Raw genomic sequence first — 26297 nt, forward strand, 5'->3', positions numbered from 1 at the left:
CTTCTCAGGTTTCTGACCTCCACTGACTCATCCTAGGTGACGACATTTCCTTGCCAGTCCCTAAGCACTTACATACTTAAACTGAATGTTCTTCATTAGCATGTGGGTTTGCTGAGGGACGAGTCAGGAGCACATCGGGTTTGGGCTGCCCCTCTCCTGATCACCTGCAGCTCTCCTAGAGGGCGCACTACAGGATTTTATCCTGGGTAGACCCTCTCTTTCGTACCATTAGTACAATGCCCTCCATTCTGGCATTGCCCCCAGTTTTTGGCTGACCTAACAGTAGTTTTTTTAAAGGAAGAATATTCTGGTAATAATACCTTGTTTTACAAATGAGGAAACAGAAACCTTAAGAAAGAGGTGATTCACTCAGTTTCAGGCAGCCATCAGATTTCATTTCTGCAATGTCTCATTGTGAGATAAACTATAAAATTTTTAAAGTCTCTCTAAAAGACCACCACACACTAAATAGATGTATTTCAATCTCTGAAATAATAAAATATAAAAAAATACATACTTGGGAGCCAAGGAAGCAAAAGTATTTAGCTTTAACAGTGAGACTATGAGCCAAGTTCCCTGCCTTTCAGGTCTGGGATATTTCTTTTAGGTCATTTTGTAATGTTTTCTTTTTCTCTATCATAGAATAAGGGCATTGTATATTCTAAAGGTAATAAGTGTATTATTAGCAATATGTGATGCTTACACAGCAATTTCACATTGCAATACTAATAATTAGTTTCATCAAGAAGTTGAATTTTTTTTTACCAACACAATGAGAGAGTAGTAATTTTATTTTATAAACAAATAGACTGTAGTATTGACCAATTTAACCCTTATGTAGCTTACAAAGGCCACTTACAAATAATTAGTTCTAATTATAGGAACCCAACAATTTGTCAGTGGAGAAACTAAGCTAATATTAGGCTCAGTCCCAAGTCTTTCAAAAGTCTGAAGAGTCCATGTCTTTTGAAAGCATTGATTATGGCCTTTGAGTAGGCTACTTCATTAATCATAATAAGTATAATGTGATTGTCCAACCTATAAAATTTTGCTTGAATAGAACATTAGGAGAAAATATAGATGTACTCAAATATTTGTTATTTTTCTTTATCTGCTGTCATGGAGGCTTAGTTCCAAGTTAAAACACATGCTATGGTATTAGAGACAGGTTTTTAAGAAGGTTCAGACAAAATGCAATTATATGTAAGAGAAATAATTCAATGATGTTATTTTTAAAAGAGTAAAAAATAATAATAAAATGACACTTTCAACAAGTAATAAACTGGAGAAGATACAGAAAAGAGAGATAGGACAAGAGTTTTGAGAGCACATCATTAATATGATGGGAAATGGTGAAGCCCTGAGCTAAGACAGCAGAGGTATGGCTGAGGAGAAAGGGAACTGACAGCATGGAGAGAGGGATGATAAGAGGACCAAAGGAGACAGTACTGACAAGTGCAGAAGACAGAGGAAGAGTCGAGCCACAGATGTATCAAAGGCTTCCAACCCCTGCCTCCTTTTATCCCGACCGCCCTGCCTTGGTTTAGGGCCTCATTATCTTTCCCCTGAACTATTGCTGCTCATATGCCAGCCTGTGGGCTCCTGCCCTCCTCCTCCTCTTTCCCTTTCACACTGCAGCCAGGACTGTTCCTGATTTTTGTGAACCAAGTATGGCCATATGACCCCGGCTTTAAAAATTCCTCTGCTTCCTCCTATCTGCCTGGCCTGTGGATGAAGTTCAAGTTCCTTAGCTTGATATATGAAGCCATTTGTAATTAACCTTCAAATTATTTGTCTCTCAAATTGTTTTAACTCTCACCATTCTGTCATATATGCCTTAGGCTCCAGTCAGACTGAACTTGGCCTAAGATCATAAAGTGCCATACCCTTTGGAATCCCCCTTTGCCCACATGTTCCCTCAGCTGGAAATACCCTTCTCCCTGCTCTTACCTTGAAAAACTCATACTTATTCTCACAATTCAGCTCAGTGCCACCTCCTGTGTAAAGCATTCCATTACTCTGCCCTGAAATTAATTGTACCATCTCTTGTGCTTCATCCACAGCTCTGCTAAAGTTCTTAATATTTCTTGTACTTATCCACCTCCCTGATAGACCATGAGCTTCTCGTGGACAGGAACTGTGCTTAAGAGCCACCACCTACTACAGCAGTAAATTGTTAATAAATACTACTGGAATTCATTGATTATGAAGAGGGCTCAGTTTAATTGCCACTTGCTAGGTGAAACCTGAGTTGCCTCTTGTTAGAGAGCCTTTAGAAAGGGACAGGGACTGACTAGGGGAGGAACAAAGTGACAAGTCACACAAACGGGAAAGGCCCCAGGAGCATTCCATACTCAGGAGGATATTGTCTATAATTTACTTTAAAATGCTCAGCAAAGACTGGGGTCAGCAAATCCCCGTGGGCCAAATCCAAGTCTTCAGCTGTTTGGGGAATAAGTTTTATCCAAACACAGCCATGCTCATTCACATAAATACTGGCCAGGGCAGCTTTTGCACTTCTAAGGTAAGAGTTGAGTAAATGCAACAAAGATCAAATGGCCGTTTACCCTATGACCCGGAACAGAAAGAGTCCAAGATCCCTGACAGACCAGGTGATACAGAATGAGTGTGTTAATTTCAGTCTACACTTCAGTGGCAGGCTGTTTCCCTTATCAGAATTGCCCATCTTGGAGTCAGTATCCACAGGGTGTGTGTTCCAAGACCCCCAGTGGCTGTCTGAAACTGGATAGTACGAACCCTATATGTGCTGTTTTTTTCCCATACATACAGACCTATGGTAAAATTTAATTTACACGTCAGGCACAATAAGAGATTAACAATGATAACTAATAATAAGATAGAGCAATTGTAATAATATACCATAGTAAAAGTTATGTGAATGTGGTCTCCCTCTCTCAAAATATCATACTGTAGTCTACTCACCCCTCTTATGGTGATGTGAGATGATAAAATGGCTATGGGACCAGATGGAGTGAGGGGAATGATGTGGGCATTGTGACCCAGTGTTAGGCTACTCTTGACCTTCTGGTAAGTCAGAAGAAGGATCATCTGCTTCTGGACCACGGTTGACCACAGGTCACTGAAACTGCAGGAAGCAAAACCGCAGATAAGGGGGGACTGCTGTGTGTTAGAGGCCTTTCTGCCCTCTTTTTAAGAGGGTATAAAAATCTAGTGAGTCCTCTCTTCCATCCCCTTGTGGCATGCTAGGCCTGACTCCTGGATGGTCCTGAGTCCAGCTACTGATCTGGAGGTTTTCCAGGGCCTTAGCCCAAACAGACACTGACTCCTGATGCTACAATGCTGTTGCATTTGCTCATGATGAGTCTTTCAAATTTGTGAAGTCTTCACTAAAGAATAGCACAGTGAAAATTCATTGAGCTTAAAGAATAGGGGCATGACTTCTGTGGGCCAGTTTGCTAGAGATTGTCTTATATACAGTAGAGATCAGTCTAGACCTGCTTCAGTTGTAACTTGGTGGTGAAGGGACTACAACACTCACTCACCAGTAACTTTGAAAGGCTCTCCAGTTTTCACCTAAAGAACCTAAGAATTGCCCATGACCTGGTCAGCAAGGTCAGTGCCAAGAAGCTTGCTATGAAGACAGTCACATTTGTCTCAGGACCTTTGGGAGGTAGTTTTTTCATGAATACATGATCAAGGCAGCAGAGCATCCTCCAGCACCATATGCCTGCATAGCCTCCCTCCCAGCCCCACTCTGGGCACAGGAGGGGGAAGCTGAGTGAGCAAGAGCATGGTGTGGAGCATGGGAGAGTGGCAGGTTGAGCGTGTGTGCCCTTGGGAGAAACCTGACAGGGTACAGAGTCGGGAGTGGATGCCAGACAGATGACGGGGACCTGTGACCTGGCATGAAAGGTTGTGCAAGGCTTGGCAAGTGGGTCATTCAAATAGTGTAGAGTTAATCTGTTCTAGCACACATGATTACTTTGGTGGTGGCAGGTGTGTAATGTAAAAATATTATTTGCAACATATAATAATTACTTATAGAATATGGAGATACTTAAGAATCTCATAATCATGCTCAAGCCCCAAAGCTATTTCAGAACTGGAAATATGGAGACAAAGGTGCTAACATTTAGACCCATGGATCTGAAATACACATACCTCAGGTGATTCTTGATGGTGTAAGGCAAGATAGTCTTTGATGTAAAACAAACAGAATACACACTTTTAAGCTCACACATGAAGCAAGACAGTTACTTACAGACTCAGAAATTTCTTCCTGAGGCTGTGGAGTGGATTCCCTGGGTTTTTCCCCTGAGATCCCAAATCCAGGCTGAAGCGGTGGTGAACCCAAAACTTGAATGAGGTAGGAATCAAAATCCTCACAATATTTTTTAAACAATTTTTTTTTCAGGGTATCTTTTAAAAGAGAAGCAGAAAAGGAGTTTAGTAGGAGCAATGAAATATTACTCAAAACATGTTTAAAGAGATCTTGTACTCTTCTTAAAATAAACACACTTTCTTATCACTTGAAATCAACTGCTAGGTGAACTAAGTTTTGTAGCATTTCTACATATCTCTAAGAGGACATCTAAAATATTTTAATAATATAAGATGGTCCAAATAGGCAAAAGAATGACTTAAATGCTTGTTATCCAAAGCATCAGATAACTGTGAACTATTCCATGGCAGGGTTAAGTCTTGTCCATAAGAAGTTTAATAGGCAGTTGCCTCTGGTTTTAGGGATAGCAAAAGGCAAAGCAGTCCAAAAACAGATCTCTCACTGGCTGAAACAGATTGCTGTCTCCATTGATTAAGCTATGATAAAGGTATTCAGTTATTAAAATCGAGCTTGTCCTGAAATATACAATATCTTGGGCCATTCTAACACATTAACAGCCCGGTGAGATTTAACATATCAGATAAAACCACCAGTCACCCAGTAGGATGCTACGAAAATGGGACCTCAGGTTAGAAAGGTCTGGAGGAAAAGGGAAACAGTGGGAAGGCTTTGAGCCTGATATGCTATCTGTAAGGCCAGCCACACTGGTACCCGGAATTGGCCGGGGCAGCATAAGGCGAGGAGGGTCTGTGCTCAGGACCCACTCCCAGATGGGCAGAGAAGGAAGGATGGAGTCAACCCAAAGTCTGCAAACATATTAAGCATAGATTTATTAACTCCATAAGCTTGTTGGGTGAGGGCCCTGCCAGAATGACTTACCAGTTTCCAAAGAATTGGAACATGTTTCATTGTGAAGCCATATTGACCACACTTCAATCACGGATGAGTTAGTGTCTAGAATGTCTCATTATGAATATCAGTTCGTGCGAAAGCATGAGGTAGCAAAGGGAAGCCCATCAGGTTAGCAGGACCATATGATGAATATTAAAAATGTTGTTCTTTAAAATAAACTCTGACATCCACGTGTTTACTCATCATTATCTGTTTTCATAACAGAGACTAGAACAGAATAATCCCAGTATTTGTGTGTCCTGTCTCTTTATATTCTCATAACTCTTTTTCATTCACCTGCACTTCTTATGTAGTTATGACTCTACACAGGTTATTTTCTGCCTTGCAGCTGGCTTGCTCCATCTCTTATTCAAGTTAGGTAACTTTTGAACATTAATCAGCAATACCCCCAAATCCTATCTTTTCTTTCCACCCATGTCCTTCGACCACTGAATCCCCAGTTAAACAACTCCAAGGCTAACTCGGCACTTCCTGCGAAAGAACAAAGATGAGGGACTGTGCTCACTCACTAAACTGGGTAATACTAACTGTTACCTTCTGGAGTCTCCATGTTACAATTTAATCATGGCATAAGCCTCATCAGCCTTCAGATTTCCAATTTTGGTCAGGATAAACCAGTAATATGGTGCTTGGAATATCAGTGTAAATGCCTTTGCCCTGGAGCAGTCTTACCTTGCAAGGTAATGAAGTCATCAAATTGATAAACATGCTCACTGTCTGGGTCGGTGGCAATTAGATTCATTTCTCTGTGGAACATTTCGAAGTTGGGGTCATCTTTCTTCACCACACCAATCACAAAGATTTCCACATTGGTGTCACTGGCGTGCTTCACCACCTCTGTCAGATTCTTTTCATCTCGGGTGTCTGTCTGCCCATCAGTGATGACCAAGGCCACTTTCTTAACACCTGGCCTTGCGGCTTCAAACATGTGGTTGGCTGCATGCAGAGCCGTGGCTGTGTACGTGCCTTCCCCCAGATACTGCATGTTGTCAACAGCCAGCTTGAAGTCATCCTTGTTGGAGAACTGCATCAGATGGGCCACCTTCTCTACCTCATGGCTATAGTTGATTATGCCCACGCGGGCTGTGGCGAGGTCCGCAGCAACCTGGTCCGTCAGAGTCTTCACGAAATTTTTGATGATCTGGAAGTTCTCTGGTCCCACACTTTCTGAGCTGTCAATCACAAACAGCAGCTCTAGCGGAGTCTCTTTGCATTTGGGCCCACAACCTAAAAGATGAATGTTGAGATAGAAACATTGCAGGAATGAAAATTTTAAAAATCACTGATTGGTATCAGATGGGTGGGAAGAGGGGAGAGAGGGGCAGGGATGTACTAGAGGCCTGGATTGTTACCCGCCTTTTCTGTACCTGAACGCAGCTGACAACTGTCTCCCTTCTGGATTCTATACCTGACTTTTTAAAAAAATTATATATTGAAAAAAAGAAAAAAAAACCCAAAACACTGTACAGGATAAAATAAACACCTATGTGCTGATTTCTCAGGTTAGAAAATATTTCTACAAGAGCACTCCTGTGTATGCCTTCCTAATTACATCCCCTTCTCTCTCCCTGAAAGTTAACCACTATCCTCAATGTGTTCTTTATCATTCTACTATTTAAATTTAATCTGAATCTGAACGCTAATATTTCAATCTTCAACCAGTTCTTAAGTGAAAATGGATATGTACACATTGGCATGGCCAGTGGGTAGAGTAATGGAATGGAATCGCAAGAGAAGGATTAGGGCCTTTAACTGTACACAAGAATAGCTGTCCTTATATATGCTGGTGTATGTCCCCAGGCACTCACAATGATGACTGAGGTGACTCCCATCTTGTCAAGGGAAGCCACATCTGAGTTAGCCTGGCACCATAGAGGGTCCCAAGTTGGTTCTTAAAGTCCAGAAGTCTTTGAGGTTCTTTGTATAGAAAGACAGTGATGCTCCTGCCTCCATTCTAGGTACAGAAGTTTCTCTTATCCTCATTAGTCTATTAATCTCTGGCTTCTGTGCTAATCTCTCTCTCTCTTTTTTTTTTTTTTACTACTTCTTTCTGGTAACTCTATTTTAAGTCTCTGTGTTTAGCTGTAGAGGCGTTTGGATAGAGGTGTGAAACAAAATGCCTTCCTGACTCTGTCCTGCCTTTGGAGTGGAATGCACTCTAGAAACAGTGCTTGGAACTCAAATCAGAAAGACTTCTTGCTTCAGGAAAAATGTAGATTTTGTAATCACTAGCTGGGCTGGACTCAAATGCCAGCTGGGCCCCTGTAGTCATATTTCCTTTCCTTCTTAGGCTCAGGTAAATGTCACTGAATACAAATGAGCACTGTGCTTTACAAAGGCCTGGCTGCCCACAGACTCTAGGCCAGTGTCTTCAAGCTCTTAACCACCCTGGGAAGATGATTCTCTTTTCTTAAGTCAGGGTTCCCACCGCCTCTCTCACTGCTTCCTTTCAGTTTCACATTGATTTTTTCAAATGAGCTTCAAACTTTTCCATAAGCTATATAATACACATCTTCTGGGCGAGCATGTTATCTTGACTAACACAGAACATAGCAGGGTTGGTACTTTAAAGTGATTTTTTTTTCTTGACAGTCAAATCTTACCACATATTTCAAAAATAAGTTTGACAATTTCTTCTTTCTGGAGGAAAAAGGAAAATGTATTAAATGTATGACCAAACTTTTTCCTATATTCATAAAAGATAGGTCTTATTACGATCAGCATTGAGCCATTTGGTTTCACCCTCCTGCTGTAGAAAATAAAATAAATAGCACAGAGGTTAAAGGTTGCTATAATATATCATAACAGAAATATGCTTGAATTGGGAAATGTAGAAGCTCAGACTTTTGGAGTTCAAGTTGTGGCTCCAGGATTTATCAGCTGTGTGACCTTTTTATCAGGTGGCCGAACAGGATCTGGGTGTCAGGGCTGTGTTGTGGATTAAATGAGGTAACCCACACAGAGCTCTTAGCACAGAGTCTAGGTCCACAAAATACCACCTACAATGGTGAGGCAATGCAGGCGTTCAATTACATGATTCAATCCACTTGTGCTGAGCAACCAAGACAAGCCTGGGGGCTAAAAGAGAATTCATTCTATGCCATATCCCTCCTCCTTTCTGTGCCACTCCCCAGTTTCGCAAGTCCCCTCCACAGTTTCCTAAGACTTCCACTTTGGCTCTTCTATGAAATGTTCCAGAATGCTCCTTCTCTAGTTCCACAAAAGGGCCGGAGATGAGCTGGGTCCTGGAAGTAAATCTGCCAGCGCCCTGTCCGGAGCAGCATGTTTACAGTAACAGATGAGACTATGGAAGGCAGAAGTCTCTGTTTGCCAAACAGGAAGCTGACAGGGATGATTAACTTTATCAATGAAAGAAGCAGAGAAGCCCAGAAATTTCAACAGGAAGGAAGAGTGGACTTGATATAAGGAGATAAAATTTAACAGTTGCAAAAGTGATGTTTTAAAGGAAAAATCTGTAATGACAGAATTGGGGTGTAGGTGACATAGCTGGGTAACATGACTTAATAGAAGCATGCACAGGGACTAATCAGGGCATTTAATAATTTTTTTTTTACTATAAGTTGAGTAAAAGTTAATGATTCCAACATATTCTTTTCTATTTTTGTAATATACAAATATTTTTTCAATCTTCATATGTCACTATGCTATTAAGATAGCACGTATTTATAAATACTTGTAATATAAAAACAATATATTTTCATTCTTCATACAATGTTTCTGTGCTATTAAATTAGCCTTTTCAAACCATACATCACCCCTCCTTTAATGGCTGTCCCTGCCTGAGAATTTGAAGACAGGAAAAAGGAGACAGAGAGCAGAACGGGAAAATGCCGACTTATAAGGTATAGGAAAAGACACAGTCTTTTTGAAACAATGTGGTGTGAATTCTTAAAACATTGATCTCCGACTGGCTGGTCATGAGTCTTTGGACAAATCCCTTAGCTTCTCTGCAAGTCAGTCACCAAACCCCCTGTATGGGGCAACAGACCTTCCTCTCCTACAGAGAGGGTTGTTAACAATTCACAAATCAGATATGCATGAAACAGAAACCTGCTAGTAACCCTCAGGTAACTTTAATTCTTATATTGGCCTAGACTGCAGTGAATTTTAGTGAAGTCATCAGAATTAGTTTGGAAAACATTCCTTTTGCCAACTGAGGGATATGAAGCAGGGGGAAGAATAAGAAGAGTTTTCAACTCAAGGTTTGATGCTAGATTATTTCCACCTTTAATAGCATGTGCAGACACACACGAGAATGAGAAGCCAAAGGTAAAACTCCATTGTGTTATGCTGAGGTAGGAAGTAGTGTGGCGTGCTTTAGCTCTCACTTGGTGATTGCTTCATATAAAATTTGAAAATTGGGACTGTTTATCTCAACTCTATAACACCCTATTCCCACATTAAGGTTGACTGAGTCATTTTCTTCATCTTAACAATTTTCTCTTTATTTATGATAGACTTGGCACCATTTGTGAACAAGGACACTTGAAACCTTTTTTGTTTTAAAATTTTATCCTATTATTTTTCTCATGTTGTAACTGCTCTTGATACTGTTAGGTGAAAAATCATGTGTCTGAGTTAATCTCACATCAAAGCAGCATCATTATATAATGATGATGCTAAGTTAGATGAAAAATGCCAATGGTATATGCTCTTATTAGTTACTAATTTTCAAACTTAAAGTTCTGTCTCTGAAAAACTCCTTCCCCACACCACTGACATGGCTCCTCTACTTGAAAAATGCACTGCCTGTGTAAAGTGAATTAAAAAAAAAACGCTGGGTAAACAATAATAAAAATAATAATAAATTAAAACATTGAGCTCCATCAATAGTATTTGCCTCTTAAAAGAAGAGTTTGTTAGTCTGAAATAAATTGGCAGCTAATAGCTGTTTGGGGATATATTTGATCATGGAGAGAATAGGGGTGGGGAGAGGAAAGAGGCCTTCTAAAAACAGCATTTGTTGGGGAACAGCTTGGATTTGACATCAAACAAGTCAACTCTGCCTATAAGGGCTCTGCTACTGGCTAGCAAGGTGACGTCGGGTATATTGCTTAAGCTTTCTGTCTGACTTGGCATGTCTCCATTGAGGTGGAAATAATACTACCTACCCCATGGAGCTGCCATGTGGATTATTGTGGGGTCTTGGGCAAGAAGGGACACAACCTGTCCCATTCTCACTGCATCCCATCTCCACCACTCCTGCACTGCGTGGGGCCTGGGCCAGCATTCATGTGGTGAATACAGTCCTCACTTCTGAGCTCTGTCCAAGTCCCCTCGAAACACCACAAGTGAGGTGGCCTGTGCATACAGGTCAGTGCTATTGGCTCTCCAAACAGGCTGCCTGGGCAGACAATTCTGGGATCTTCTGAATCCAGAGTGTGGTAGAGAGGGGGCATGGTATAGAGAGGGGATAGAAGGTCGCTCCTTGGGTGTGAGGATTCAGGGAAAGGGGTGCACATGGAGCAGGAGGTCCAGAGCGGGTCCTGTAGAGCATGGGCCCCAGGCCCTCTGCACTACCAGATAAGGGTGGTACTAGAGTGAAAGAACCAACACAGTGCCGGTCCCTTTTTCTAGAATCCAGAAAGCCAAGGTCAGCAGAATGACATCGCCATTTCTAGGGTCTCTGCCTCTTAGTTAAAAACCTTCTGCTCAAGAGATAAAAGCCCATCTTGTCCCCAAACACCATCATACACATTCTGTCACATATCTACTTCTATCACAGCAGTTTTCAACCTGTAGGTGACCTTCCTTTGCTTGTCTTTCTCTCCTCTGGGCTGTGAACTCCTTGAGTCCAGATATGTAGTCTTTCATTCTCAGTCCCTCAGGGCCTATCTGAGAGCTTAGCCCAGAGTATGTGCCAAATAAATGTTGGTGAAATGAGCATGAATGGATAAAGGAAACCAGACCCCTCCCCATGTGGGATAGGAGGGAGGGTATAAACCTGTGGGGAACTTCCCTCTGGGCATTTTACATACACTCTCCCCTGCTTCTTTTGGGGAGGAATTGCTATATATGTAGCTGCTTCATCCACCATTTGCAGGGCTTTGCCTTGTGATGGGGAAGAACAAAGAGAAAAGGGCAAAGAGGCCATAAAAAACATGTGTAGTTCTGTTTGTCACATGCCCAGCTCTCATCTCACCCTCACTATCTGATCTCCCACCCCCCTCACACCTGGATCAGCATCCCTAGCACATGACCCAACCCACTGAAAAATCAAAAAGGGAAAAAGTAGAAGGTTCCTATTTCTCCTCCACTCCAGGAGATATAGTGCCTTTAAATCAGGAAGAATTAGAATATGCTATAGAAATTCCAGAACTTTCCCACTGTGTGAAACTTCAAAGAGGTGGCTTTTGGTTTGCAGTGATGTAGGGAGATGAATGCGGAAAAGCCTGTACATGCTTCACAAATATTTGTTGAATAAGTGAATCAGTACATGAAAGTAATCCCAATTTGTGATTGCTATTCTCCTCTGTGCACCGCCTTAAGGAACTAGTTCAGGAAAAAAGAATCCCCATTCTCAAATATGGTTTATTTTAAACAGCTCACCAGCTTGTTACCATTTCTACAAAGGATCAGAGGCAAGCAGTCACACATCACCGCCAGTGGGCTGCCGGGCGGCATTTCTCCCCCTGTTCAGATGCACTCACCTCAGGCATCTAAGAAAACCCTGCGTTTGCAGCAACGCTTTCATTTAACTACAACTGGAGCCCTGCATCAAAAGAATTCATATCTCTCTATCTCTAAAGCTTAAACATGACTGTAGTCATTTCACAAGTGCACACCCTGTCACCCTCTAGGAGTGATACTCACCGTGAGTCCTTGGTCGCCTTTCAGTCCTTGTGACCCCTAGTTAGTGGAGGAAGGGTAACAGTCAATATAGGTTGGGACTCACTGACATAAAATTACAGGAAGATTTTAAAAACCACTCCTTGCCTGTTCTCCTGGAGATCCGGGCTCTCCTGTTTCCCCTTTATCACCTTTCTTCCCCACGTCACCCCGTTCTCCATACTCCCCCTTTACAAATAGTGAAAAAATAAGTTTAAAATGTGAATGGTAAAGCCAAATAAGAAAGCCTTTAAAATTTGGTTTATTTGAAACTAGTGTTTCTTGAAGACCTGGGGATCATGTTGATACAAATATACTATAGGAAAAAAATGGGGAACATTTTATTTACATTCCTCCTTGGAAGGATAATCTAATATATGATAAACCAGAGATCCCAAGGTGAAGAGACCTTAAGGTACCATCAGATCAGTTCACTGCCTTCAGAAAGTTCAACTATTATACAATTTTACATCTGAGTTATCTGGTATCTTCTACATGGTATTTTATAAGAATTTATTCCTTTATCAGTTGACTTTTGAGAATGATGAAAGTGAGATTTGATAAAGTAAGCATGTTTGTAGTTAGGAAAGAAAATGCATAAGGGTTCACTTTTAAATAGATTTTTTTTCCTCTGAGAATCATAAAGAGAAGCATGACAAGTATATGAGAACTATTCCCAAGTTCAAGTTAAGCTATTGTGATCCTAAATCTAAGGTCCTAAAATACTTACCTTCTGGCCCGGGAGGCCATGGCCTGTCATGCCCTTTGGCCCTGGGAAGCCTTGAGGTCCTTGCTCCCCCTACACACAATATAAGAAAGGATGTTCCTGTTAATTTCCCAGGAAAACTCTGAATATTCTTTGAGTCAAATATATACTTGTAGTTTTAAAACAGCACTATAGCATTATCTAAATTGGGGGTGGATGAGTATATATGTCAGACGGACCCCGTGCTCAGCCAGCAAAAATTTAACTACTGAAACTGGGGTAGGAGTGGGGGAGCTGGTTTATAGCATTTACCTATTTCTGTGGTGTAAATACTCCCACCTTGGCTGATTTCAAACTATGAATAATGGTACCAACCAGTCCACAAATAGCCAACAGCTGTTATTTCAGTTGTGATATTGATGGTTATTTTTATAATCTTCTTTATATTTTTCTATATTTTGATATGATAAAGCATTTATTATCTTAATAGTAGAGGAAAAGAGGATATAACAGCATCTCTTCCCCAGTTAGTACCAAGGAGTTGTTTATATGCTTCACCGTACACTGTTATTCCATGATCGATAATTTGTAGCAACACGAATCTATTTATATTTAATACCTCCTTAATTCAGAAAATTAAAATATTTTCATTTCAGGACTTGTGTTTAACTTTCCCCATCAAATTTTAATATTATTTCCTCCCCTCAACCCATCAAACCACACAGGTTTAAGGGTTTTTATGATGTTGAGCATGAAACAGGAATAATCACTAATAAATAGATAAAATCATAATATGGAAGCTGCTTAATTCTAGATCATCATTAGCAATGACTTGGCAGAGGTTTGAAGGATCATGGGCTCCTAGGATTTGATTTGCTTACCTCCATCTTTCTCAAAGGTATCCTGACCACGCCTACTGGAATCACTGGTATGCTTAATAAAAACCTCAGATCGACTAAATGGGAATCCAAGATTGGGATAGGTGTGGGCATTTTTCCATAGATTTGTGAGCCACTACTTTAAAAAGCAAGATGGGCTTTAGAAGGTTACTTCTGGAAGGGGCTGCAGAGGCTTGCTTGGAGACCATTGCAGCTTTTAGTATCAGCATTCCTGAGTCCCTTTCCTAGCTCACTGGCTTTTCAGCTTTTTAAATCGAAAGAACCATTTATTTTTAAAAGTATTATAATGAAATATTTAGATACAAAAAATTTATATGGAAAAGACAAACACCTACATACTACTATATTTGAAAAATGCAATATTACAGATACCATTGAAATCCCCAGTCCCATTCCCCTAAGGAGAGAGGTTTCAATTTCAGAGAGAGGTTTCTGAAATTAATATATATCACTCATAATCCATGTTTTTATGCTTTAACTGCATATGTATATATTCTAAAACTGCACAGTTTTAATACTTTAAATTCAGATAAATGATATATTTACATATCCAGTTTGTATTTTAAATCTCAACATTATCTGCATGAAATTTCTCTGAGTACATATACACAGTTTGTTGATTTTCTCTGCTGTACAGTATTCCATTAAAAAACTAGACTACAATTTATCCATTACCCTAATGATGAATATTTAAGTTATTTCCAATATTTCCTTGTCACAAATAATGTTTTAATGAATACACTTTGATATATCTTTGCACACTTGCACACATCCCTAGGAGGGAGCCCTTTAATTAAACAAATCTTATACAGAGCACAAAAGAAAATGAGTAGAAATGGAATTTTCTTCTTGAGGTACACAGTTCTTGCTCCCATCCCTAGCCCCTCACAGCACATTGGTTTCACTGAAGTCTCAGGTTCTCTTCACCTTTGTTGTGCTGTATTTCTAACTGAATGGCCAATATGGGTTTAGAGTTTTGTCCCAGTTCAACTCTAAAGGACTTAGAATGAGTTCCTTACAAAGGTCCAGTTGCAGAGAACTCATTTACTGACTGTCTCTTTCACCCCGCTAACTCTTGAGCCAATCACAGTGCCATAGTAAAGCGCCCAGGTCAGTGTTCATGCAGTGTTGGCTCAGGTCTCGGGCCTCTCCAAGGAGACTCAGGCCTGAAGAAGGAGCACCCTATCTTTCGGTTGCTGAGTTGCTAGAGGAGACAGGAAAGGATCATTGGTCTTCCTTATTCAGTTCGCAGTATAAACCATCTTTTCCCACCAGGAAACCTTGGTGGCATTGGCAACCCCAGAACCCTGGATAGGGATATCAGTGCCAGTTAAATATGCCCCAAACTGCAAACCAACATAGATTCCAAGCTGGACAGTTAAGCAGTTGAAAGGGGAGAAGAAAAATATGTTCCATTTTCAAAGGTTGCCATATTAACACAGATGGGATGAAGAGGAATAGGTGGGAATGAGTTGATAATACAAACCAATCTCATTACACTTACTGAAAAATGTGCTCTAGTAAGAGTAGATCTGCAGCCTCACCTTGAGGATGAAGGGTGGAAGGGTCTGCCCACATACAGAGTAGGTGGCCAGCCACAGTGTGATATGAAGGACAGTGGGAAAATACCTGCCTAAGATTCTGCCTTTCTCTGTTCTAATGAAAAAGAAAATTTTTAAAAATGACAAGAGAGATATCCTCTTAAGAAATATATATCAGTAAATGATACTTAGGTGTAAATTAGTTTTCTCAGCTTTTTTTGTGGAGGTGAATGAGGGTATTTTCAACCAGTTCCCCAGTTGAAAGGTAGTTTTGGGTCATCAAGGAATGCTTGTGACTGCAGGTCCCTGAGTTGGGGTTCAGCAGTAGGGTTCCTAGCCAGGAGTGAGGGAGGCTGAAGCTTCATGGGAGGACACCAAAAGGAAATCGCTAGTTGGCTTTGTCTCAACCCCAAGGACCAGAACAGCGAAAAATAAAGGACTGTGGTCTGATTCTGTATCTAGACAAAGTGGGTCCAAAGGAACTCAATGCCTTTCTGTTATTCAGAATAATTTTTACAAACTTCCACATTCCTACAGCAGCTAATGTCAAAGATGTTTATGACTGACTAACAGCATTTAAGAAGTGACCCCATTTCCTAGCAAAGTTAAAAGCTGCCATGGCTTCATCGCCATACCCTCAGGGAAGAACCTCAGAGTAGCCACTTACCATGTTAGGGTCAGATCCGTGTCCAGGAATTTATTTTGCCTTACTTTATAAAATAGACATTCTATATATAATTGTTAATACTGTAGCTGTTCTAGGTAGCTGGGTTTCCCTATAAATGGGCTTTTTTTCCCCCTTTTTAATCACCAGTTTCCTTTTAAAATACTTGAAGGCTTTCTATCATTTCACAGTGGACTCTGTGACTAAAAGCCTTGAGCAAGTCAGTCCATGCCTCAGCTTGGCAGAGGAGAATGCTATCCATCAGATTTTTTCCTTATAAGTCTTGGGAAAATAATAGACAATTATTTCAGCATGGGTCAGAAGCACCTGCAGGGAAGAACCTGTTTATCTGAAGGTATAATTAAATCCAGATTTCAAACCCAGATTCTTAACCTCTATCCTCACTCTTAGATCTGTCCTGCTAAACAGGTGTTGGTTCAAATTTTTCAGATGATTGCTTATTCTCTGGGAAAGAAATTTTGAAGGATAGTGCACTGCACAACTATGTGAATATTTTAATAGATTTTTTTTTTTTGGCAATGCTGATATGTCAGGAAACAATCTAGCTTTCCAAATGTTTTCTTAGGAAGGTACAGTAAGAAAAAACTAGAATAAAAAAAAAAATGGATGTCTGTTTTCCAGTTAGGGTGTTAAAAACTAGAGAAGGCTGCTTTCAGTCACAGCAAAAAATGCTCACTAAGCTATGAAAGCATAATTTGCCTTGAGTCCATCATAGAACTGTGGTTACAGGGCAACCAAGGAACTCAAAATCTAAGGAAACACATGGTCCTCCAGGGAGTGAGGATATAGGCATGCGCTTACATGCTGGAGAAGCCAGATGTCAGATAAGCTAGTAAGAAAAATTCACTTTGCATTCTTAGCAAACTGCCAAAGGTGGAGTGTGGGGTAGTATGAGAGAATAGGCCTCCTGGGAGCTTCAAGCATGAAGGGAATTCACACACAGGCCCTTTGGGGACCGCCCCGGATGAAAGATAGGGGACAGTCCTGAAGCTTCCCTCATAGTACAGCTCAGGGGAGAGAAGCTGCCGTCCCCCAGGGAAAGGCATGGAGCCTCCTATGTGCCAAAAATCTTAGGCTGCTGGGGGAAGTACACCAAAAACTGTTTCCTTTAGGGCTCAGATGGCGACCTCTGGCAGCTGAGGGAAGGAAACAAAATAAAACTTGCTGGAATGGATCCTGGGCCCAGACCGTTAGAGAGATGCCCTATCATTTAAGAAGGGTCAGGAAACCATCCTCACAGCACAGACCATCAGAAGCATCCTATGGATTTGCTAGACTCATAGAACTGTGCACTTAAAAGGATGAATTTTTCTAGAAATGGTAGTAATATCAATGACAGTTTTCTGTTTATAATTTTAAGTGTTATGTAAGAGAATATTGTAAATTTTGATAAATTTGTGTAGTAGGGAGTAGAATCTTATCAAGCAGGCCTCCTGCTAACCTGGAAGCCAGTATTATGGTAAGATGTTGACTTAATGGGTAAATGGTACAGTTAGCAAGATATGGTGAACTGCCTGAATTGTCACACAAGTGTTTGGCGTGGAATCCAGAAACCACTCTATATTGGAAGGGATTATTTTTTTATGCTTTGTGGACACAGCTAGTTCCCTATACAAGGAAACAAATGGTATTTCCTAGCGGCCTATGGAGTACATGTAATTGTACATATAGATAAAAGGCACTTAACTAGAGATCCCTAGAACAACCCAGTGGTCTGACATTCTGGTCCTTATCTCCTCTCTGAAGTTCTCAGCATAATAACCTCCTGTGGTAATGAGCAACTGCCATTACTGTGGGCCTATGACTGAAGGTTGAGCTAGGTAATCACAGAGCTAGACATACTTTTGTTTAGTTTCTATAATAACCCTGGGAGCAAGTATATAAATGATAAAACTGAGGCTTTTGCAATTCTTCCATGTCACCTCAGGTTGCATCTTAGCTCACAGCAATGCTGTGAACAGTAATTCTCTGTCCCTGATGCAAAGCTGACCATTCTTCCAAAGGCACAGCTGACTCTCTCTGCAGCTCTTTCCTGGCAGAGTACTCTCGGTGGCTTCCCCTTCTCTAACCTGAAAATCAAGAGCCTTCAGTTTCTTTAAAATTTTTCCTTGGTGGAACTGAATTCCTTTAACTTTATATCCCATTTTGACAAGTTAACATTTTCTAAGGGGTCTAAGACAGCCTGGTGCTTGTTCAATAATGCAGCCCATTTGGTTAGGAATAGAATCAATGCATGATTCAATTACTTGCCATCAGGAGAGGCTTTTGCTGGAATGTAGCCCAGGCTCACCTGATACTTGGACAGAATACTGTCCTGATGGACTTAATGGCACAACATGGCTTCATTGCATTTGATTTTTCATTCAAACAGTGATCTAGTACTGTCGTGTTCTGTGAGAGGAAGAGAAATAGTTTACTTTTTACAGATTCAGGGCCTGACTTTGTGTCTATTCCTAAAAGCAGCTTAAAACCTACACCATTTGTTACTCTCGCTCTCCAGGGCCCTCAAAGGCAGGGTCTTTTTTTTGTAACCTAAGAACTGGCAGCCATGTTGTGGATAAAATGAAGGTTCCTGTGACCAGGATTCTCACCTGGCCCTGGTCGGCTTGCTCACTGCACACATGTGTGGGCAATACGTTGTTATGACTCTGTATAAAGAGCTCCACCCAGTGCTCTGTGTGACAGGGTGGTAGGGCTGCAAGGCTGCAGGAGAGCAGAGCAGAGGCTGGAGCAGTGGCAGCGCTGAGGACAGAGACTGAGAAGGCTGCGGGGGTGGAGAGGCCCAGAGGCAGAGACCGGCTTGCTTCATGCAGACTCGCTCTGAGTGGATGGGATTCTAGTGACTAACCTGCCACTGTGGGAATAAAGTTGGGTATAACCCTTTCACCCCAAGAACATTCCCTGGTCATTTGTTGGTCTCATTGAATCCAGAGTGAACTTGCCCGGGGCTAAAACCCATTGGCAAGACACATATACACCAAGGGCTATCAGAACAGCTCGTATGGAAACTTCCATGAGCTGAACCGAAATGCTGCTGACATGAATATTGATAGCTATAATCATTTCCTATTGCTGTAATGAATCACTACAAATTTAGTGGCTTAAAACAACGTGAATTTGTTCTCTTATTGTTCTGGATGTCAGAATCAGTTTAACTGGGCTAAAGTCAAGGTGTGGCAGGGCTGCTTCCCCTGGGGGCTCTGAGGGGCTAGTGTTCCCTCAACTTTTTCAGTTCCTGTGGTAACCTGTGTTCTTTCCCTTGTGGCCCCTTGCTCCATCTTCCTCCATGCCATCATCTCTATTTCTTCCTCTATAGTCTATTTTCCTTCCGTCTCCCTCGTATAAGGACACTCACGATAATCTCCCCATCTCAAAGTGCTTAACTCCATCTGCAAACCTCCTTCTGCCATATAAGGTAATACTCACGAATTCCAGGGATGAGGACATGGACATCTTTGGGGGCTGTTATTCAGCCTACCACAGTGGCCTTTTCCCTATTTATGCAAAAAGTAAGATAATTGTTATAGTGTCTATAATTTACCTTAATATACTTCAGTTTAGACAGTATCATGAATATGTGTGTCTGCAAATTAATTTAATTTATACTCTAGGGGTGCTTAGTTAATATTTGAAATACCATAATCAGCAGTCCACACTTCAAAGACATATGATTCAATGATTACTATCTGAATTTGCTCCAAAGGGATGGTAGAAACAATTTATCCCTGGGGAAATTAGGGGTATTCAGGACTTGTGGTAGCTAGAAATGTGGTACAAGTACCTCACCCCTTGTATGAATGGGGAATAAGAGCCAGGGAGCCCAGTAGCCAAATACTTTGGCTAGAGCGCTCTAGCTCTAGAACTCATTCAGAACAGGTGTCTCCTCCAACTCTCATTCCATAATGAAGAAATGTTCACCTGATCTGACTGAAAGGTCAGCCAGTCCCATCACGGGAGCATTGTTCCATTTGCCTCAGAGTGATCATTTTATGTCAAGTACTCCTCAAAGTGCCTAAAAGAGAATTGGACTTGGACCAAGCTCTCAGTAAGCATTTCTATGCATTCTTGTCCTGTGCTTTCTTTGTTAAGTAGCTACATATAGGGTAGACGCCTGTCTGAAGCTTGCTGAATCATGCCACCTGATAGCAAAGTTATCTAGGAGGAAGCAGGTAGCGCCTACCCACCTCTAAACTTCAGAGGCCACCAATATCATCAAAAAGAATCTGACAAATTTGAATGTCCACATTGACCTTGCTCAGCTTACCAAATGTGCTTAATTTGGACATATTTTCCCCCAGTCTTTTTTCTTAAACTTTCTGTCCCTGCTTCCATTATTGTTTATATCTAGCAGGTGTTGAAGTGGTTGAACAATTAGCACATAAATATTTACAAATAATCTCAGCAACAGTCAAGCCACTTAACTAGACTGTTTAGCTGCTTTGTGGATGCACGTACTCACTGGTATGATTTGCTATCTGATTACAAATTTAGTCTCATTTTCTGGTAATGAAATTGTTCTTAGTATAAATGCTAGAATTAAATACATTGATAGGTCATAGTGCAAAGACCATCATGGCTTCAAGAGGCTTTACTGGCTGGACTCAGTTGCATTCATTACTTTCTCCTGCCTAAATAGCCTTCTGTAAAACCTGCCAGATTTCATGAAAATCTTGCATGGCATTTGAATGTACTTGGATCACAAATGACAGATAGAGACAGACAAGGATGGCTTTATGCTGGTGAAAGGGGACTCTGCAATGCTGCCTTTGCTGGCATTCTGCACAGGGCAGTCTCCTGGCTTTCCTCCCAAGTTTCTGTTGGTTTGTTTCATTGTCAGTTTGGTTTTTACAACTCCAGTGTCTCTCTTAGTGCTCTCTGCACTCTCAAGGTAGATGCCTGCCACGGTCCCTTACTTTTACTTGTGTATTTTCCTTAGCAATCTGGTCCACCTCCGCAGCATTCATGGTGGCCCTGTGGGAGTAATCTCCAATCCTCTAGTCCCCAGTCTGACCCCAGGCTCTGTGCCCCGGGCCTACCTTTCAGTCTGCTTTCTAGCTCTTTCCACTTGCTAACCATGTCAGAAACAAATCCATCAATACAGAAATCTTACTCAGTCATGTCTGCTGTTTCCGGTCTCTCCCTCTTTCATTCACCTCCCAGTGTCCCAGGCTTGGGATTCTCCTTGTGTTCTGACCTTCTCTGTCCTCCCTGAACACCCTCATTCCATCAGTGGGTAAGTCCCAGCCCACCAGACACATGCATGGAGTCTCCCTGACCCATCCTCACCCCAGCCAAGGTAATACCCCCACACCAACCTGCACCTCTCATGCCATGGGTCTCTTAATGGGCCTGGTGCTCACATATTTTCTGCCCCATTCATCTTAAATTCCCAAAGTAAAGCTCTTCAGCTTATTTGTCCTTCTACCCTCTGAAGTACATATTTCAGGGCTCTGCATATCGAACTGAGCTAGAGAGGGGTGGATGTGGAGGCTGGCCATCTATTGGCAAAAGTTTCCTAGAGACCGTGTACCCTAAACATGTCTTATTTAGCCTCATGAACCCCCCCTGAGTGCTTTGAGGCCTCGCTGGTTAATAAAAAGCAAACTTCATAAGAAGTTTTGGGGATCCGTGTAGATCAAAATGGAGAGGTGTGGAAAAGTGCCAGCAGTGACGTCATGACATGGGGCAACTGAAGAGGGTGGTTAGAAGCAGGCTTTCTGGACTGGAGTGTGGAACTGAGTCCAGGACCACCTTATTAATAAAAGCTCCTGGGGCAGTGGCCTGGAGAATAAACAAGTTGCATAAATCATGTAGGGGGTTTACCACAAGTCAGAAAACCACTGCGACTCATTCAAGTCACGTTAGCAGGGCTGCCTGGGCGCGAGAACAGCCAGAGCTGTAACCTGTGCGGCACCACTGCTCCCCAGCAGCAGAGAGGCCCCCCACCTCAGGCACACCCGGCACAATGTCCAAGCCCTGTGCGTGAGTTCGCCGGGTGAAAGGAGCGTACGCAGTGTTGTATGCTTTCCACCTGACCTTCTCCTTGCCACACCGCAGTTCGTCAGCAGACAAGAATGGACCCAGCAGCAGTGAGAACGGCAAAGCACTGTTCTACTGACTTAGCAATGGGGTGGGCTGGACAGTGACCCCTGGAGATGTGCAGGGCCTGGTGCCTGGTGCTGGGAATGTTGTCTTACATGGGAAAAACCAGTTCTGGTGGAGGTGCTGCAGTTAAGGATCTTGAGTAGGGACATTATTCTGGATTATAAGGGTGGATCCTAAGTATAGTTATAAATATCCTTATAAGATGGAGGGAGAGAGAGACCTGACAGAAGAGCAGGAGGCCATGTGATAGACACAGAGCAAAGCAGAGTCAGTGAGAAAACCGTGAGTTACTGGCTTTGAAGATAGAAGAAGGGGCTATGAGCCAAGGAGTACAAGAATGTGGCTCCAGACATTGGAAAAGGCAAGGAAATAGATTACCTTCTAGAGCCTCTGGGCCCCTCATCAACACATGGATTTTAGCCCCGTAAGATGCATTTTAGACTTCTGGGCTCCAAGACTGCAAAGAGTAAGTTGGTGTTGTATTAAGCCACTAGATTTGTGGTGATTTGTTACAGCAACCACAGGCAACTAACACAGACTACTGTTCACATTTTTAGCACTTTCAGCAGATCAGACCACAACACAAAGCAGTTTGCATACAATTATCAAAAGATAATTTGTCTCAGAAATAATTTGTATTTCAAGTGTCATAAAGTGAAAATTCTAACATTAAAATAGAAGGCTGTGAGCAGTGCCCGGAGTGGATTTGGATTTTGCAGGAAGAGACAGTTCTCTGAGAAGTGCTTTTGGTGGGGTTTCTTGAGGAGAGAGAGCAAAGTTGAAAAATAATATATTTCACACTAGAGGAAAGGTTATTCAATATAACCTTTCAGTATACACTAACCTTTGCCTTTGCAGTATACCTTGCCATATGCCTTGCTGAGATTGGTAGAAGCAGGTTATGAGTCACTAAAGATAATGGTTCAGATTCAACAAATGCATCCCTTCTAAACTTGCCCTGGTTCAGAACCACATCACCTGTGGACTAGATTGCTACTTCTTTATTCATGTCTTTACTTCAGTTCATATCCATCTACATCATAGATTCTCAAGTGTGGGGCGGAAGGAAGAGGTCTGCAGGAGGCCTTCAGAATGCAAGGGGAGGAGGGTATTTCCAGCCATACAGCCCACCTCCTACCCCCACACCACTATCTGAAAAGGGAATGGTGAAAACCATTGCTGATGGAGTGTTCTGGGCATATGAAGGGGGTGGGGGCAGGAGAGTGAGAAGCACTACCCCAGGCTCTAATATACCAAAACACTCAGCTGCCCTGGTCACTCCTGTCCTTAAAAGGGGCAAGATAAATACCCCCCAAAAAAGCAAATATATGTCCACATAAAAACTCACACACAGATGTTCATAACAGCATTATTTATAATAGCTAAAAAAATGGGAACAACCCAAATATTCATCAGTGGACAAATGGGTAAACAAAATATGGTATATTCATATAATGGAGTATTATCTGGCTATTAAAAGAAAGTTCTGATACAATATGGAGGACCCTTGAAAACATTTTGCTAAGTGTAGGAAGCCAGCAATGATTGCATGATTCCATTTATAGGAAATGTCCAGAATGGACAAATCCACAGAAACAGAAAGCAGCTCAGTGGTTGCTAGGGCCTGGAGGTTAAGTGGGGAGTGTGGGGGGGTCTGGGAAGCAACTGCAATGGGACACACAGCTTCTTGGCTTCCTTTCCTTTCCTCCCCATTTCTCCTGGGCTTTCTCTTGGGGATGTTAACAATGTCCTAAAAATGAGATTGTGTTCACAGGTGCACAACTTTGTGAAAATACTACATATCTTGAATTACATATTTTAAACAGATAATTTGTATTGTATGTGAATTCTATCACCATAAAACTGGGGTTTTTAAATAAATGAACCCTTCCAGAACTATCATCAGATCAGTTGTTCCCAAACTTTGGTGCACATCAGAAATACTGTACAGTTTGTGCAAAGAAGGATTACTGATTCATAGGTTGAGGTGTGGCCCCAGAAATGGCATTTCCAGTGGTTTCCAAGGCGATGCTGGGCTGGGGTGGGAGGCGCACTTTGAGAACCGTGATAGGTTCCCACTAGAGCTCTTCAGCTTGGCCATCAGGGCCGTTCACAGTCCGGCTATGCCTGTTTTGCCAGACTCTTTCTCTGCATGCTTCTTCTCAGCTTACCCTTAATTCATGTAGATCTATGTCCAGTCACTCTGTACCTTCTGGCTATATATTTAAGGTGTCAGTTTATCCCTAGTGTCTGCCTGGCACATAGCAGATAATCAATTAATGTTTTCAAACCAGTGATTGGGTTCATACCACCCCTGTGCCCTATCATCTCACACAGCAAGTAACTACTTCATCCTAAAGCTTCCTCTTAACTATCTCCTGCTACCCCCTTGCCCAAATCCCTGGGAATAAGGGTCATAAAGAAAAAGGAATAGAAAAGGCAAATAATACTCATGAGGTATTAACCTAGAAATTCCAAATATACCAAAAAATGGAAGCCATACATCCTTGGGCATGTAGCCAAAGGGAAGATTCTAATTAGAGTGAACCTGCCCCAGTTTCCAGAGGTTTCAGAAACACCAAGAGGAAGTGCATGGTGAGAGTCTGGTACACACTTAAGCTGAACAGAAAAGTACAGTCGGGGGCTTCATACATAAGCAGAGGGTAGCAGCTCCAGCTGTCACAATGAATGTGTCTTGACTGTCACAGTTTTAGGTGTGAAGGCTGGTAAAGATGCTTAAGTCATTCTGGGGAAGGGGAAACTGAATTTAGACTGTATTTTACATGTTTAATTATATCAAAAAGAACATACCCATGCAACCTCCAGCCAGGTTTAATTATAGGCCTCTTATTTCCTGTCAGTAGGTTTGGTGAGCTCTGTTAGCTTGTGGGGTGCAAGGCCCCAGCCCTCTGTCCCATGATCTCCTGTGCCCCTGAGGTGACCTCCAGACCACCAGATGCAGAGCGCCTGCTACACCAGCACTCAGGAATCAGGCCCCCTGCTGCCCGGCACGTAGATTGCTCTCTCTCCCATGCATAAATTCTAGAGGCACCATTGCCACTGACACCAAAAAGCCATAATGGAGATATATTGCTTCTAAATTCATGTATTTGAGGCATGAGTTATGGGACATATGCCTCTGCATTGTTCTCCGAGTTATAGCACCTGTCACAAAGGATTATAGCTACTGAAAGAAAGTAGCATTCTATAAACTGGTTATTATCTACCAGGGATTAAAAGCACAAAAACGACTAATAATCAGTTGCCCTCTCAGAAAATGTCTTTCACCAGACAGTTCACATTATTAGCTCTTCTATGTGTCTCTGGATATGCTATGGGGATTACAGAGGTAATATTTTTAAAGTCCTATGAATTCTTTAAAATATGATAGCTTGTCTCACTCAGCATAATATCCTCCAGGTTGATTCATGTTGTCACATATGGCAGAATTTTCTTCTTTCATGGGGGCCGAATAATATTCTATTGTTTGTGTACCACATTTGCTTAATTCATTCTTTCTTCAATGGGCATTTAAGTTGTTTCTATATCTTGACTATTGTCAATAATGCTGCAGCAAACAGAGGCATGCTCAGTGCATAAGCCAGTCACAGAAGGACAAGTGCCACATGATTGTACTTGTATAAGGTAACTGAAATAGTCAAGCCCTGCCATGGAAGCAGTGTAACTGGTAGTTGCCAGGGCCTCAGAGGCATAAATGAGAGATGTTGTTCAATGGGTGTAAAGTCTCAGGTATGCAGAATGAATAAGTTCTGGAGATCTATAGAACACAATGCCTACAGTTAATAATCCTATATTATACACTTAAAATTTCATTGTTAAGTGGGTCAATCTCATGTTAAGTGTTCTTACAACAATAAAAAATAAATAAAAATAGCTGAAAATAATGAATTTGTTTAAAAATGGAAATGATTGATATATCCAAGTGTATTTTTTTAGTAAAATGAAGAAAATCATATAAAACTGAAAAAAAGTACAATAATCTAATGATTCATGCTCCCTACAGGCAGTCCTCAACCTCATTCATTTGTATGCCCTGTTTTCTTTTCTCATTGCTTTAAACTTAATGTGATAGGAACTATTCCTAACAATTCAGATGGCAGTTTCAGAAGGGCAGAGCTTGTTCGTATACAGAAACTTTTCTCTTGATATTTCCTTGCAAATCTCTTCTAGATTGTTTTCATAAACTGCTTAATGACAACCCGTACCTTGCTATACCATAGAATGCACAGATGTGATTGGCATATCTGAGACCGGG

General features: G+C 41.6%; 1 protein-coding gene across 3 annotated transcripts in view; it reads right to left on the bottom strand.

Annotated features, from left to right (window-relative positions):
• Positions 1–26297, bottom strand: part of COL28A1 (collagen type XXVIII alpha 1 chain) — a 178389-nt gene that overhangs the window by 20706 nt on the left and 131386 nt on the right. For all 3 annotated transcript variants that reach the window (XM_057504546.1, XM_036894570.2, XM_036894569.2), the window contains exons 28-33: positions 12816–12884; positions 12194–12274; positions 12071–12106; positions 7840–7876; positions 5909–6463; positions 4244–4401 (exon numbers count right to left, since the gene is read on the bottom strand). In XM_057504546.1, coding sequence (XP_057360529.1) covers positions 4244–4401; positions 5909–6463; positions 7840–7876; positions 12071–12106; positions 12194–12274; positions 12816–12884 — 936 coding nt within the window. The remainder of the gene's footprint in view (positions 1–4243; positions 4402–5908; positions 6464–7839; positions 7877–12070; positions 12107–12193; positions 12275–12815; positions 12885–26297) is intronic.

The sequence above is a fragment of the Manis pentadactyla genome, chromosome 7, assembly GCF_030020395.1.
Source record: "Manis pentadactyla isolate mManPen7 chromosome 7, mManPen7.hap1, whole genome shotgun sequence".
Lineage (NCBI taxonomy): Eukaryota > Metazoa > Chordata > Mammalia > Pholidota > Manidae > Manis > Manis pentadactyla.